The 17,172-nt window shown below is 38.7% G+C and overlaps 1 protein-coding gene across 1 annotated transcript; it reads right to left on the bottom strand.

The window, feature by feature from the left end:
* Window positions 1–9,911: 9,911 nt before the first annotated feature.
* On the bottom strand, window positions 9,912–13,479 carry LOC142760851 (uncharacterized). Its single transcript, XM_075864028.1, has 2 exons — window positions 12,903–13,479; window positions 9,912–10,792 (listed from the first exon to the last, which is right to left on the bottom strand). Exons 1-2 carry the CDS (start codon window positions 13,477–13,479, stop codon window positions 9,912–9,914), a joined length of 1,458 nt encoding a protein of 485 aa, XP_075720143.1.
* Window positions 13,480–17,172: the final 3,693 nt, after the last annotated feature.

The raw sequence follows: 17,172 nt of genomic DNA, 5'->3' as shown, positions 1-17,172 counted from the left end.
ACAGTTGTCTCCTTCTCACCCAGCGTCTTACTTATGGTTTTGTAGCCCATTCCAGCCTTGTGCAGGTCTATGATCTTGTCCCTGACATCCTTAGAAAGCTCTTTGGTCTTGCCCATGTTGTAGAGGTTAGAGTCAGACTGATTAATTGAGTCTGTGGACAGGAGTCTTTTATACAGGTGACCATGTAAGAGCTGTCTATAATGCAGGCACCAAGTTGATTTGGAGCGTGTAACTGGTCTGGAGGAGGCTGAACTCTTAATGGTTGGTAGGGGATCAAATACTTATTTCTCTGTGCACAATGCAAATAAATAAATATAATTTTGACTATGTGATTTTCTTTTTTTTATATATATATATATATATATATATATATATATATATATATATATATATATATATATATATATATTCTATCTCTCACTGGTAAAATTAACCTAGCCTAAAAATTCTAGACTGTTCATGACTTTGACAGTGGGCAAACTTACAAAATCAGCAAGGGATCAAATACTTATTTCCTCCACTGTATATTATTATTATTATTATTTTTATTATTATTATTATTATTGTTATTATTATTATTATTATTATTATTATTATTATTAAAGAGCTGCTTCCATTCAACTTTTTCACTCTTTTGGAACGTTTCCATTTTAATTTGCTTAATGTGGTTTATTCTTTCCAACTTCAAAGTCTTATTAACATATTATATCCAGTGAGGTTCAGCTGCGGGTTCATTTATTTAAGGGCTATAACTTTCCAGGAAAATAAAATAAATTGTAAAATGATTCTTTTATCACTTGGTTATGTAATTCAAAATGCCCAAGTAAACATCAAGCCTTTTTTAATCTTTTATATCTAATGAATCAGGCTCGATAGAAAGGCAGCCCAGGCCCCTTTTATATTCTTTAACTCTATAAGCTAGGATATGCCATTACCTTCTGATCGGTGGGGATACGGCTTCCAGGAGAATAAAGGGGATGCAATGCTGGTTTAGCGCTCCAGCCAATTCATTTTACTTGATTTTACGTGATTTTCAGAATCAGTAGGGCTCACAGAAGTCAGACCCCCAATGATCAGAAGGTTATACCATATCCAAGCGATAAGCCAAAACATTCAATAATGGGAATATGCCTTTAAGCAACATCTGTATGCATATGAAGTGAAATTAGATCATGTAAATGTTGTGACAGAACTGTACAGGTCAGGATATAACATTGTGTTCCCAGAGGAATTAAAATATTAATAAATGTATGAAAAATATTTTTTACTGTACTTCTAGAGTACAAACTTGTTCTTAGTTCATAAGGGGAAAAACGTTCTTTGATTATTAGACAATAATTATATAAAAGTTGATGCCATTATCTAAGAATGTTTCACACTGTTCCGATCTTATTTTCTGGTTGTTTCTGGCAATCAAATTGTCATGCATGTGGTTATCTTAATCAGGGCTGGCTTCGGTAACACGGCATGGTCAGGCGGATGCTGAGACATTTAAGTTCTGTATATTTTCTCTGACACAGAAACTACACAGGATGCTGCTGTATTGCTACTTGCTGTAGTAATACTCATAGACAACTCTCCTGAAACTTCTCTGACATTGGCGGAGAGCCCCCTGGCACATCACTGACATTGGGAGGGGCTCCCGGGGCTTCTCTGTTGCTCTGATGTTGTCTCTATTTATTTCATATATTTTCAAGCTCTCCTTTTGCCTCCTGTCTCTGCTGGGTCTCAAATTTAAAAGCTGCTGTTTGGGAGGCATAACATTTTCATGTTTTAAAAAATGATGGTGCCAAAAAATATTACAATAAGGTAATTTGTTATAATATACTTTATTAAATAAACATAAGCCTGTACAATACCATTATTTCATTAGTTATGGTGATCAGTAGAGAAATAAGTGGTGGATTTGCTTTTATTCTGCATTTTTTTCAACAAAGTTAATGGGGTTTTCCAGTCCCTACAAATTGATGGCCTATCCTCAGGATAGGCCATCAATAGTTGATCGCTCAGGTGCCGACACCCAGGACCCCCACCAATCAGCTGTTTTGAAGTGAATGGAAGAAGGTTGCAATACTGTGAATCGCCGCTACATTCATGTCGATGATTCACAGTGAGCAAGTAGAAATGAAGGAGAAGCAGCGCTCGTACGGGCGCTGGACTCCCTTCAAAATAGCTGATTGGTCGGGGGTCCCAGGATTCGGACCCCAAGCGATCAGCTATTGATGGTCTATACTAAGTAAAGGCCATACATTTTTAGGGACTGGAAAACCCCTTTAATATAAATGAAACGCTTTCTTATTTGTATCGCAAACTGGAAACTAAAAAAAACTATTACACATGTTGCAGAAAAACAGACCTTCTACAGATGCATTTACATAAAAATTAAAAAGTTATGACTGTTGGAAAGTAGGCAAAAACATTAAAGAATCCTCTTGCTATCTGAACAAATAGAGCAACCAAATTTTTATCAGTGAAAGGGTCAAATTAAAGGGAGTTTATTTATGGCCATGATTTATTTTAATGACCACCAGAAACTGGATGCAAAACATCCACCTATTCAAGTGGGTCAATATTAAATGGGAGGTAGGACCATATGGCACGATCAATGATGTCATCATGCGAGACAGAACTTTCTCACCATACATATCTTTACATTACATGAGTCAGAATTGCTTTGTGTGAGATGTCACTTTTTTTAGTGTTGGGTTGGAATCCCATGTACAACGTTTTAAAACAGAAGCTTCAAGACATTTCTCTATTAATAAGAAAACAGAGCTCAGGCATGGCTGATGGGGGATTGTGGGCTAGAAAATCTAAACCAATGTAAAAAGAGAATATAAATCTTCACAAGGAAAATTAATTAAAGGAAGTAAAAATGTACTGCCATTTATGGTGAATGCTGTGTTAGCAGAGGTACACAATTTGGGTAAATTCATACGGAGGTTTTCGTCAGGCAGAAAATAATCTGCCTCAAAATCCTTTCAGGATTTTTAGGTTGATTTTTAAATGGCAGCATTTTTTAAACTTTTTTTTATACAAGTTTTTTTTAAGCATTTTTTGCTGCAGTTTTTTTAAGGTGTTTTTTTTAATGAATCAAATGTAATAACTGTGGGTGTTTATTTTTGGTCAAAAACTACGCCAAAAATGCTTCAAAATGAATGACCAATTTTTTTTGCCTGCCTCTGATTTCAATGGAGGTTCAGAGGCGGAAACTGCTCCAAGAAAGGGAATGCAGTGTTTTTTTCAGTGAGCTGTCAAAAACCGCCTATGAATAAAACCCCTCTGCCTCCCATTGAAATTAATCGGAGGAGAATTGGGCAGTTTTTTGGCGCTGATTCCAACGCAGGTCTTTCATGTGCCACAACAACCTAAAAGGGGTTGTGTGAGATTAAAAAAGAACAGGAAAGTTGATCAAATAGAAAAAATATACCATACTCACCTGTTCAATCCCCCACCGTTCTGGTGAACCCCACCAGTCTTTGTTGGTCAGTCTTGTAGTAATGATATACCAATCATGCAAGTGACCGCTTCATTCAATCACTGATCTCAGCAGTCTCGAGACTGAAAGCACTCTCTTCTCTGCAGGAAAGTAAACAAAGACCGGCGGACTACCATAGAAGCAGCGCTGGAGCGGGGATGGGATTGAACAGGTGAGTATTGTTTTTGTTTTATCAACTTTCCTACTTGTAGCAAAACATTTTTTCATTCTGGATAACCCTTATAAATTTGACACATATGACACAACTTTGGACTCTCCCAGTAGTCAGCCTGAGAATTGGGCAAATACATAGGAAAATAGTTATCTCCAATATCTCTGTGCAGACCTAACCTTTCACTTTTCCCAGGGATAAAACCCGCTGTGTCAGTCCGAGGACAAGCAGGTTTATCAGCTGTCAATTTATGTTACTCACAGAAACAAACTTAATAGAAAGTCTAAAAAGAGAAATCACAAAAGTAAGCCTAATTTTATTTTTACTTAAAAAAAACTGAACGGTTGAATTTGCTTTAGTAAAGCTAACCTTTCACATTGGATTAGTAAGCTCAATGTGCCAATTTTGGTGCGTTCGGCCGATGATCTAATGTGTATGAGTGTAACCCCGATAGACCTCTGACATCTGCCACTGGAGGAAAAAAGGATCAAGCATGTTGAATTTGAACATTCTCAATCCTTTGCCTCCTAGGACAATATGCACAATCATGGGGGAATAAGGCAGAATTGTACCTCAGATTTGTATTACCCAGTGCAGAGATATAATATGTTGCTGCTGCTGCTTCTTCCCACCGCCGGGTTTCCTACCGGGTTCCGGCATTTCCATCCCCCGGGCCGGTGTTGCGCCATGCCACCGAGCTGTTCTCTGGCTGTTGGCTCCTGCCATCTTCCTCCAGTTTCTGTCCCTGCTCCTAGACCATGCACTAACTTCTTTCACCCTTAAAGAGCCAACGCGCACCACCCAGCTTTCCCAGTATATTTAAACTCCTTCGACCCACTACACGTTGCCTCATCTTAGTTTCCCTTGCTAGTCAGCCTCCCTTGTCCCTGTTGCTATTTGGATTACCTGTTGCTGACTTTTGCCTAAACTTCACCTTGTCCAGACCGCCGCCTGCCCTGACCTCCTGCTGGAGTACCGTGATGAAACTTGCCGCCTGCCCTGACCTCCTGCTAGATTAGTGACAAGCCTTACCATCTGCCCTGACCTTTGGCTCTGTATAACCGTGAATGAACACCTGCTGCCAGCCCTGTCCTTTTGTTCGTTTCTGACCTTGCATCTGAATAGTCTTTTTGTACCTCACCTGTGCACTCCAGTCATTGCCAACCTGGGGATATTAGTAGCCAAGTACACATCTCCGTACGGAGGTTAAAGGGTGAACCCCTGTTATCCCAAAGACTCCGCTGACCAGAACAGCCCCACGCCAAATCTGTTGGCAACACAGGGGGTTCACACCAGCCTCTGGAGACCCTGTGGCAGACATTCATCTCTACGGCCCCATGATACAGTTATACTCCCTAGCCCTGTTTGCAAATAGCCTAGCCAAAGCAAAGTGACTTGATGGCGCCACCTCTGGCTTTCACCACTCCAGGTACATGCCACACAAAACCCCTCTAGCTGCACCTCTAGAGTCAGAAGGATAGCTAAAGGCCAAACAGACTTGCTCATCTAGGAGCTATCTAATATATATGGTCAGCTTAAAGAGAACCTTTCACCTACCCCATACGTGTGCAGCTGAGTGCAGCATGTAATGGGCAGGGCTGCACAAACCCTGGGGCACTTTACATTATTTCCTTACCCTCCTCCGTTATTTAGATATCGGTGCCGATATACTTGGTGCCCTATATTTAAATAACCCCCTGAACTGTCAATGGGGCATATAATGGCAAGGGGGCGTGTTACTATGGCTGTGACACTGTCCAATCAGCTACAGACAGTGGCCCACCAGGAGCAGGAGAAAGGAGAGTGTGTGCGTGCGCACGCACGCTCACACTCTTCAGTTCTCAGCAGACAACTACAACACTGTGTTATCTCTCGCGAGAGATCACACAGTCTTGTCATTCTAAGAGTGAGAGAGAGCGCACACACGCTCTCCTCTCTCCAGCTCTTGTGACACTGTTCGTAGCTGGAAAGTGGACAGTGTCACAGCCATAGTAACACGCCCCCTTGCCATTACATGCTCCATTGACAGTTCAGGGAGTTATTTAAATATTGGGCGCCAAATATAACGGCACCAATATCTAAATAATGGAGGAGGATAGGAAAAAAATGTAAAGTGCCCCAGGGTTTGTGCAGCCCTACACATTACATGCTGCACTCAGCTGCACATGTATGGGCAGGTGAAAGGTTATTTTTAAGATCTGCCACTATCCATTCCTGGTGGAGCACAATCAGTGCCAATTTATAAACCTTATGCCAGATTCACACAAACAAGTGCAAACTCGGATGTGAAAAATTGCAGTTTTTCACGTCCGAGTTGAACCCGTGTGGGTCCTGCTTTCACGGATCCCCAAAGACTTGAGTCATCGAGGGATCAGTGAAAACTGAAGAAAATAGGACATGTTCTATTTTCAACGGACCCTTCACATGGTCTGTTGAAACAACGGCTGTGTGAATGGCCCCATTAGATGGCCGTGGTTTTAACGGCCGTCACACGGACGTATTCTACGAATAAGCCCGCAGATTACTTCTTACTTCTGGTGCCCCTGATAGCAGATAGCTAAATAACTGTAATGATGTTTATGTTTTATTTCTTAAATTAAATAAAACAGAACTTTCTGTGTAGAAAATGAAAAAAAAATTTTTATTACAAATGTTTCTTCTGTCTATTATGGACATGTCATGAGAATACCAGTTTTTCCTTGTCCTGAAGCCACACACAACCTATTAGCTATACATTTCCATAAGAGTTCTTTTCATTGCTTTGTTTGCTCTGACGTGATGAGTGACGCATTCTCTAGTGACATGCACGTTTAACCATTATGTGCAGAAGTGAAGATCTAAAGAGAAGTTTATTGTGCAACATCAAATGCTATTACAGTAAAGACAAATTACGTACATGAATTCTGTAATCCGCTCAGACTGGTGATCTCTGGGGAAAGGGTTATCTTGCTTGAGTATAAAGTAAGAAACTCTCATCAATAGGAATGCAGTTACCTCAGCTGCACAACTTCGAATGTCGAACTTCCGATTCTTGCATTATGAATTGATGATATTTTAAAAATGGAGGAACCTAAAGATGCAATTTTGCCTTTGAATAAGGACGACAGCTGAAAAGTGTAACCACTAGAATGTAGTCACTATTTACCTAATGTGAAATAATAAACAGCATGTTTCATAGCTATTCAGGGGATTGTTGAGTATAATGAAGAAATGAGCCATAATTTCAGAGCAGCCTATTTTATGATAGTGAGTCATGCACAGTAGGGCAATATTAAAGTTCTTTGCCATGAACTGAATTAGCTACCAATATGTTTCTGCCAAATGATTTAATGATTTGGGAAATTTTTCAGTGTTCAAAATATGAGATATTTGATCATGTAACCTTTCTCATTCTTCTGTATTTCAAGAGTCAAAATATCATCAACATCAAATTGTGAGAATAAATCTGAAAATATCTCTTTGGCCTGGATACAAGCTAAAGACTCGGAAATAATATATTATATTATCTTGCACAATAAAAATACAGCTCTGTATACTCAGTGCTATAAAGCTGTGTTTTATAAATTATAAAACTCCTTATGACCAGGAAAGTTTGCAAATTGTTATCTAGTTTAAAGGGTGTTCTGCATTTCTGTAAAAAATAACAGAGCAAATGTATTACCATAAGTGTTAATATATCCCACGTTAGAATTCAGTCCCCCAGGGCCGATCTTTACTACTGTAGATGATGGGTAAAAAGTGTTTGACAACATATGCAGTCCATATATGCTTCTATAGTGATGTACATATACATTGATTTAGGGATATGCCAGCACACAAACATTTTACTGTATAACTGGTATTAATATTTACTATTGTAGTTTAAAGCGGCACTCCAGGTAAACCTTTTACATTGTGTTATACCTAGTGCCGGGCATGAGGAGGGCGGTGCACGGCACAAGGATTCTCTCTTTGGTGTTCTTTGAATATTTGTGTCATACACCACCCCCTCAGGTCCTGCATTAGGCATAATACAATGTTACAGTTTTGTCTGCTGTGTTCCTTTAACATATAAAGTGTTCCACAGTGATGAATAAACTCTCTAATTAACATTAATGGCCAATTTCTGTTCTTTATCGCATCCCACGCCCAACTATTTTGGATTTGAGCTCAGCCCAGGTCCACTCAACTCCTTTACTGAAAACCAAAACAATATTTTTACACCCTCCTTACCATCTGCCATGTTTATCAGCTAAATCTGGATTTACTCATGCAAAATGATATAAGCCCATAGAAAAAGTTATCAAAAAAGGAACAGAAAATGCTTGTATCCTGGTTCATTTATAAACATCATCTGTCAGACTTTTATAATATGGTTGACGAATTCAGGAAAATAATTTTAACCACAGTTTATTGTTTACATTAGGTTGAATTTATCAAAGAAAGAGAAGCCTGTGTATAGACGTTCTGTCAAAATTAGAAATGTTTAGATGGTGTGTAACATCAGGATCAAAAACAACATTTCAAAAGGATCAAAATATCAATTAATATGTCATCTATCCAGTATTGAAGATATACGCTATGCTAGACATATATTGATATTGTTCACTTTTGCCAATATACAGTATATGCATCATAATTGTATCAATAACTGCATAATTTTTTATGTTGTGTCTGTTTTTTACTTTTAGAAACATGCAATACAATGCTTGAAAATAACTTCCTTTCTACACTACCACATATTATAGTTTGTAAAACATCAGTATGTGACACACATGATAATGGGTATGTATTATTATTTGATGTTACAACAAGTTTTCATGAATTGTCCAGTTTTATACAAATAATGATTTATTGCAAAATGAAAAGTTTTGCTACATTTTTTTATACTCTGTGTTTTGTTTCTTCTTCATATTCAAGATTTATTCTTGCACTCAATGAATGGTTTACATTTAGAGGCTGAAATGCAATACAGACTCACAGCAGAGAGTTTATTATAATGTATCAGTGGAAGTAAGACCCTGACATTCACCACAGGGAAAGTTTGGTGCTGCTGCTGTGTTTAGCTCACAAAGTATTGCCTAAGCGGCAACTTCAGTCCTCAAGTGACCCCAATAGGTCATCATTTGAGGCTATACAACTTAGGTAGGTACTAATAGATTAAATCACCTATTCAATATTAAGAAAATCTTAAGTCTAGGACTACATGGCGACTTTGGCCAAAACACAGCTCGCGCGTTCAAAGATTGCTGCATGCATTGCAGTAATTTAAGTGAATGTGGTCCGGTTGTGATCTGCAAGTTGCAAGAAATCAAAGCTTAATGTATTTCTTGCTACTGTCAAATTTGTGGGGAGCAACGCGGCCACATTCCCTTGCATTACTGCGATGTATGTAGCGCAACACAGCGATCTTTGGGCGCTCGACCTGTGTCGTGGCCAAAGTCGTTGTGTAGAACTATCCTTAAACATGTCTTGACCTAGTCTGATACATTCTGACAAGTCCATCAGCTAAGTGAGCAGGACTAGATCAGGGTGGGTTTTCAGCTTCTGAAAATAATGTTTCTAATAACTAACAGCAAGAAGAGATCTTGAAAATGAGGAATGTTATAAAGTTACTAAACTTTTCATTATACATTGATTAAGCTTTATTTACATAAGCCATTAGATGTGACTTTAGGTAACCCAGTATTGCAGGGTTTTTGCAATGAAGAGCTGATTTAATTATGGTCACTGGTAACTTTCTATCCCTGACTAGCAAAATATTAACTCTGTAAAGTTAGTGCCCGTTCAGACATGACGGACAATCCACTGTGGATTTTGCTGTGAATTTGATGCAAATTTTACCTAAATAAATAAATATACATATATATATATATTTATGTATTTAAAAGGTGTACATAGCATTTAATTCTATTACCGGTTATAATTCACAGATTTATGTTAATGCATACATATATTCGTAAAACGTAATTATCCATTTAAGAAAATTGTGAATGCCAATATTTAATACAATTACACTGAAAAATGCATAGACGAATGGATGAATTGGGATAGTTTTGGGTGATTTTATACTTTGTATCTAGGAAAAGTAACCATAAGTTGTGTGATGATGATGACAGGGTCAAGCTGACCCATATGCAACTGAATGAAAATTCATAAAATGACAGGCTTGACAATGTTTTTTATCTCTTTACTGTTCAAACGTGGTGAAATGTATTCCATTATTTAATAATTCAAATGTAAAATGCTGAAGTACATCATTCAATCTCTTAAATTATAGCCCTAGTCTTCAAGAGAATACAGTATAAATCCTGTGAAGAGTGAGTCGGAATCATCAGAAATCATTTCATTTTGGGCACTAGTTAAAACCTGAAGCCAAATCTCATCATCTTCTCTAAGATGAAGCAGAACCGATCCGGAGGCTTGACAAACATTACGCTCACATTGTCTGGCTTGTGTCTGTATAACAATCTTACCATTGTGAGCCAGGCCAATCATAAGAGATGAATATGATAAACTTATATGAAATGTGAAAAAGTATACCCCTTCAATGTTGGCAACAAATATACCTGAGTTTACACTGTATGGTTTATTTTCATTAACAAAAACCTTATCAAATCTTATTGGATGTCCTGGTAAAAAAACATTCCTTTGTCCTCGAACAGCCACAGAAAATGCAATGTTGTCATGGTCAGCCTGAGTTCCTTTCTGTCCTTTATCTCCCTTCCTTCCTGGTACTCCTGCAGGTCCACGGTAACCTGGTGGTCCCGTAACTCCCAGCATACCTCGATCGCCTTTTGGTCCAGCGGGGCCTCTAGGTCCCATAGCTCCTTTTGGTCCAAGTTCCCCAGGAACTCCGGGTATGCCATCTATGGCATTTGATCCCTTTTCCCCAGGGTCTCCTTTAGGTCCGATGTTACCTTGATTGCCAGGTTCACCTTTGGTACCTTGCAATCTTCCAGCACCATCATTGCCTAGAGCTCCCTGTTCTCCTCTTTCATCTTTTTCACAAAGAGCACAACTGTTTCCTGGATCACCTTTTGGTCCAATGTCCCCTTTATCACCTGTAATGCCGGTTTCACCTTTAGTACCCGCAAGTCCCATTTTTCCCTTGACACCTTCCGAACCTTGAGGTCCTCTTTTACCAACTTTTCCAGGTTCACCTACAAGATGTAGAAGTATGTCATTAACAGATTTCACAACATTGTAAAGGCATCATTCAATAGAATTATTTGGTAGAGTAAGCTAAAATAGAGTATAATATATCATAAAGAAGTAAAGATGAGCGAATCGATTGTACACAAATGTATTTCAGTCTGTATTTCCCTAAAGTTCCTATTTAGTTAAATCCATAAACATTTGGGATTTGCGGCGCACGAGCTACGGCAAAATTGCATCCACCGGCGAATGTCGACTGATATTTAAGGGACCACTACACATCACGTTATTGCCCTCCGCCTAAGGTACATGTCGGGACGTCTAACATATACCTCCGATAGAAGGCTGCAATTTATACTACTGTATAGGCCCACAGTAGAATTAGTCACCCAAATGCTCTCCACTCAGCCGGCCTGGTGACCCTATCATCATGTACACAGAGTTGTAGCAGCCGGAGTCCTGCATCGGGATTTAGAGAGCTTCTCCTCCCTGAATCGTGAAGCTCTGCCCATGGGAAAGCTCCTAATTTAACTGCCCTTACATTACCGGTGCCCAATGCCAAGAGTCTGTTGTGTGAGGCAGGCAGGGTAAGCTCCTGTGATCCCTGCCCCAATGAGACCTCTGAGTGCCCGTAAGCACACTTACCTCCTCCACCATCCTCGTCTATGCTGCCTGCACTCCGGTCCCCCTGCACCAGAGGGAGTCAAGTGATTCCTCTCTTGATGCCTGTTGCCTTTGTAATCAACAGCAACCCACACAATGGCCCGACTATCCCCCCTTCAAAGTAGCCCCTGGCTGCTTTTTATCTTGCCTTACATAACTGCGGCTACCCCTTGGGAAATAAGAGCCAATTAAAGTCTTTGGCTGCTTTGAAGGAGGACAGATGGACTGCTGTGCAAGTGAATGTGGAGTACAAAGGCCACAGAATGGGGCATCTAGAGAGAGGAGTCACCTGACTTCCTCTGATATGGGGAGGCTGAAATGCGGGCAGCATAGATGAGGAGGGTGGAGGCGGAAAGTGCGCCCCAGAGCACTCAGAGGCTCATCAGGGCAGGGATCACAGGAGCTTCCCCTGTCTGCCTAACACATCAAACTCAGGGGTTTGAGCACCGGAAGTTCCTGAAGTATCTGGGATGTTCCCTAAATCACGATGTGGGACTCCAGCTGCTACACCTCTTCACAGCCTACCTATTGCCCCTAGTAGCATGTACACAACTGGTTTTGTACATGCTGCTAAGGGCAAAGGGAAAACTGTTTGGAGAGCATTTGGGCGCCATATCCGATTGTATGCCTATACAGTGAGATAAGTTGCAGCCTTCCGTCAGAGGTACAATATATGTCGGGAGTCCTCCCAACGTATACCTCCAACAGAAGGCTATAACGTGATGTGAAGGAGGCCTCCAAGAGTCAGACAAGAGTTTCCAGGGCAATAGGGGCAGTAAAGATTCACAGCGAATTTATTCAGACAGAATCTACGGTGGATTCAATTCAATCAGACCTGAAAAGAATTGTAGGAAATTCACTCATCTCAGCTATTTAAATATTTATAAAATGTAGTCCACCAATTGGATGTGTTGGTCAAAAACTAATAACAGTCAAAAGTTTAAGATATAATGCCACAATAATGACACAAAAAATACCCCAAATCTATAGTAATAACAGATTTAGAGATTTAATAAAGTATCTTTTATACATGCCTGTAATCCTGATAAAATTTGGAAGCATTGGCCATATTAAAATTAAAGTATGTGTAATTAAGCACCAGTATTTAAGTACTTTGAACATGAATGCTACAGCCACAGATAACAAAAGGCGTTGTGCCAAACTCAGCTTTCCTACATTTGTGAAACTCAACTCTGCTACGTCTGCATCTATATATCTAATACATTATCTCAACAGAAAGCCATAGAGCTCAGTTTTAGGTTACTCATTTTAATGTATGTAATGTAAGTACATGAGTATACATCCTTTTATCCCTTTTCTACACAAGATGTCACCCCGACATATAACCTGTAACAAGTTCCCATGTGATCAAATGACTGTGACATATTACTTGTCTTATCTCTCACAGACTAATGAGACATGATACATGATGCCATTAACAGGTAAAATTACCTGGATCCCCTCTGTCACCTTTATCTCCCTTTTGTCCTGCAGGTCCGGGAATATTACAGAAGCACTGTTTTACTTCTGTACTGTTTTCCATCGGTATTTCCAAGAAAGATTCTAACTGTTCATCAAATGGATAGGCTTTGTTAGTATCTAGTAATGGGATTAAGGTGCTATTGTCCCCAGTCTCTTTAGAAGAACTACCAAGTGGAGGAACAGGACTTTCAGTGATGGTCATGTTGAATATATTCAAAGTAATTGGTTGCTTGGGATCAATACTCGTTGTAGATAGTTCGTGCAGTTCAATATTGTTCTCCCCTCCACCTGTCACGCTGACTAAAGCAGGGGTTACTGTTGATGTTATAGCAGTCTGGGAATTTACTTGAGTTCCACCATCTGTGACTGGATCAGTTTCAACGGTTTCAAGGTCTAGATCAAGGGGAACAGTAAATGCTTGTTTGGGCTCTTCAGTTTCAGTACCATTCAGTGACTCCATTGTAAAGACTGGTCTAGCTGTCAGGCTCAATATGGCAAATGTTTGGGTAGTCCATATTAATACTTGTATTACTAAATACAACAGCATACCTGAGGAAGAGTTAAATAAGAGTAATGGTAGCAAAATAATAGGCACATTTTCATAATTATTTGATTACGTACTTAATAGAAGCAAAATACTAAACACACATTTTATAGCAAATAATTCACTAGCAAAATGCTTTGTATTAAAAGAAAAGAGCGTAAATGCAAGAATTTCATATAGTAGAGGAAAACATCCTATTTGTTCTATTGCTACATGTACATGTTTTTGTGTATTAAAAGTGTTTGAATAAGTGTCTACAACTTATGAATAATTTCTATAATTTAAAGGTGTAGGGTTTAAAGGTGCAGAACTATAGAAAACTATTATTTCCCGTCACATTGCATTAATATTAAAGGTATAGAACCACAGAAAACATATTATTTCCCATCACATTGCAGTTTGCCAGGTATGTTGTTCTGTCTGCACCATGACTGCATTATGATAAAGTTTAAAGCACTTCTAATACCCGATCAAACACCTTGGATCTCCGGGTTCTCTTTAATAACCATGTAGGAAGGCAGTATATTTTGTAATGATTTTTTTGTTCAATAATTTATTAAAAGTATTTTGAAGGCAAAATAGCATCAGACAAAATCATTTAGCTTTCATTTTTTTGAGTGCACTTATAATTGAATATAATTTTAATATTGTACTAAAAGGTTTTTTTTAGAAAAACAAATATCATATACCCTATCAGGGGATTTTTAGTTAATAGATAGTTAGTAGTTTGACTGTTTAGGACTCTAGGTCTTTATAGCTATAATCAGACAACTTGGCGGTCCATGCAACTCATCATACTCACCATACCGAGGGGAACATTTCCTCTAGCATGGGGTTGAGCAAAGATTAAAAAAAAAAAACCCATTCACATACCAACAACATTTACTGTAAATTATGAAGACAGTAAAAGCCTTTGATGAGAAAACTTCCATAATTGGCAAAGGATTGCTTATACTTTATGAAGCCAATTATATTTATTGAACTATTTCTTTACGCTTTAGAACCATGTGCTGTAAACAGAGCTCCTTATTAGAGGCATAGTAACATAATATCACATACTAGTGAAAGTCCAGAGACAGTTAAAAAACAATTATCAGAATATTACTCTATGAGAATGCAAAATAAATGTAGAAGAAAAAACTCAATCTTAGTTCCACTTAGCTTAACAATACTTGAGGATATACTGATTTATAATGAAGCTGAGGAATCATATATTTTATATCAATTTGAGCAGCAGACATCATGGCTCCTGCTGGTTTAAGTAATTCCGGACAGGAGACAGAATGAACTGACCACTGCAGAACAGACTGAGCCAAGAGTCTGATGAGATCAGCGGCGCTGCTCAAAATCCATCCTGTAATATGGAGATGAGTATTAAAAGGAACGAAGATGTACATTAAAAAAAAGTGGAAATGAACAGTTCAGTAATTCAACTTAATAAACAATCTGAATAAAATAGTCAAAACAGGAAAATAATATATAAAAAATATTCAATTTTTTATATATAAATAACTAAAGTTCTCTATTGGTTTCCAATGATTTTCTGCAGATGCTTTAAAGGCAATTTTGAGCCCCCACAAATATAATTTGCCTTACCTGTAAGAAAGCAAAGAAATGTTTGACCTACAGAAGTGACACTCTCCTTAGTTGAAATGCAGATTGGATTGAGTGGTAGTAAATAAAGGATGATGAACAAAGGCCATTTGTAGTCAGCGGTGAAATTGGTGCCCCTTTACCTGACTCATATAAATAAGTATAATCACAATACTTAACAGGGCTTCTGATGTAAGTATCTATAGTCCATAATGTAACCCATCTACTGTTCCTTGATCTGTAATTACAATTCATATTATAGAACTATTAATACTTTTCCATTAGTAGAGTAAATGCTCTCTGTTACCCTGAAACGCAAGCATATAATTTTCCAGGAACCTGAACAAGTGAACAGCAAGCTATCAATTATGGAACCATATTAAATGACTATATACTTTGCTGACATTTTGCATGCAGAACAGTGTATCTTTATCTTGAATGCACAAATGATTTTTTTCCTTTTGGTAACTGAAAGGATTTGTCCATTTACATATGTGGACTGTCAATAAGCATTTTTAGATATTAACATAATAGAGGTTTCTAGTTTTATTTAGGTGTAATGGTGTAATAAATAGGAAGTTAGGACACAGTGCTAATAAATTCTGAAGTTTCAAACTATTTATGACACTACTCATGAACAAGTATTTTAGTGGTGCGAAATACACACCAAAAACAAATATGCCACATGTGACCGTGGCATTATACATTTTATAAGAAGCAGCTGGCCCAATTGGTGATGTCTTCCAGTTAGCAACAGATGTCCTACTACACTGCATAGAGTGAAAATGAACTAAACATGTGAAAACAACAAACATACTATGAAAATATGTAAAAAATAAAGTTCTAGAATTTACATTTTTTACCAATAGGTCTCATACACAGGGCCGTATTACTGCTCCATTTTGCTAGGAGCCATAATAGAGCAGCCATTCTAGATTGGATTCCATACAAAAAATACAGAAAAACATTGTTGCATGTACCATCAGATGCCGTATGTATTGCTTCTAGGAGAAAATATCTCCGTACATACGACAATTTATGAAGCATTGTTTGGCAGCCCACAGAGGCCGTACGTAAGGGCTGGTCAAAGAGTGCCAATGTAAGGCCCCTTGCACACGACTGTATTTTCATCTATCCCGAAATACTGTTCGTAAATACTGATCCGTAGTTCACCAATATATTTGCAAGGGTGTCCGTAAATATGGTCCGTATTCCATCCATATATACGGATCCATAAAAAAGAGGCAGGATGCACATTATGTCATCAGCATGTTGCATAGCAATGCTTTCGTAAATACGGACCGTATACGGATGCACATCCATAGCCGTCCGTATTTACGGAAGCTCCCATAGACATCTATGAGAGAATCCTTGCCGTAATTACGGACAAGAATAGGACAGGTTCTATCATTTTTTCAGCACGGACACCGATCAGTAAAAATACTGAAAGAAATTAATGGGTCCATAATTACGGATTAAAAATACGGTCGTGTGCATGGGGCCTAAGTCAAAATGTAGAGCTTCACTTTAAAGGGAACCTGTCACCAGCATTTTACCTATTAAACCAGCAATACCTGCTTGGAAGTGGGTGAAAAAACATTTTTATGTAACCTATAATTATCTTCTAAGTAGGCTCTCAACCTTTAGTATTCCATTTTTTTGTGTTCTTCTGCCGTATGCTAATGAGCATAAAAGAGTCAAATCTTAGTTCGAAAAGAGACATATCTTCATTCCTCAAACCTTTCGGAGTTTGCCCGGCCTCCTTACTTTTTGGTTGACAGCTCCTTGCCTCCCCCTGGCACACACGAAATCCTGTGCTTGGGCATCAATGTCCTGTTCATGTGCGTGCGCACAACGGGACACCACAGCGGTGCATGCGCAGTAACTAGATTTGAGACCTGGACGAAGCAGGGAAGGGTATTAGACCATACATGACGGGCACATGCACGCTCAGATGAGATTTTGGCATGTATGGCAGACCAGTTTTCGGCGGTGGGCGGACATAAGGAGAGGAACGAACGAGACTGCAGGATTATTACCATAAAAGGCGTAAAATGTTTGCAGACCGTTATGTATTGTGAGAGGAGGAGCTTAGGAGAGGGG

The sequence above is a fragment of the Rhinoderma darwinii genome, chromosome 4 (genome assembly GCF_050947455.1).
Source record: "Rhinoderma darwinii isolate aRhiDar2 chromosome 4, aRhiDar2.hap1, whole genome shotgun sequence".
NCBI classification, from domain to species: domain Eukaryota; kingdom Metazoa; phylum Chordata; class Amphibia; order Anura; family Rhinodermatidae; genus Rhinoderma; species Rhinoderma darwinii.
The sequence above is the reverse complement of the archived record's forward strand: the minus strand, read 5'-3'. Positions and strand labels throughout refer to the sequence as shown.

Excerpts from the sequence above, each read along its gene's own strand:
- LOC142760851 (XM_075864028.1), bottom strand. The coding sequence starts at position 13,479 with ATGCTGTTGTATTTAGTAATACAAGTATTAATATGGACTACCCAAACA. Across the intron at positions 10,793-12,902 it reads AGGTGACAGAGGGGATCCAG|GTGAACCTGGAAAAGTTGGT; the intron begins GTAATTTTACCT and ends TACATCTTGTAG.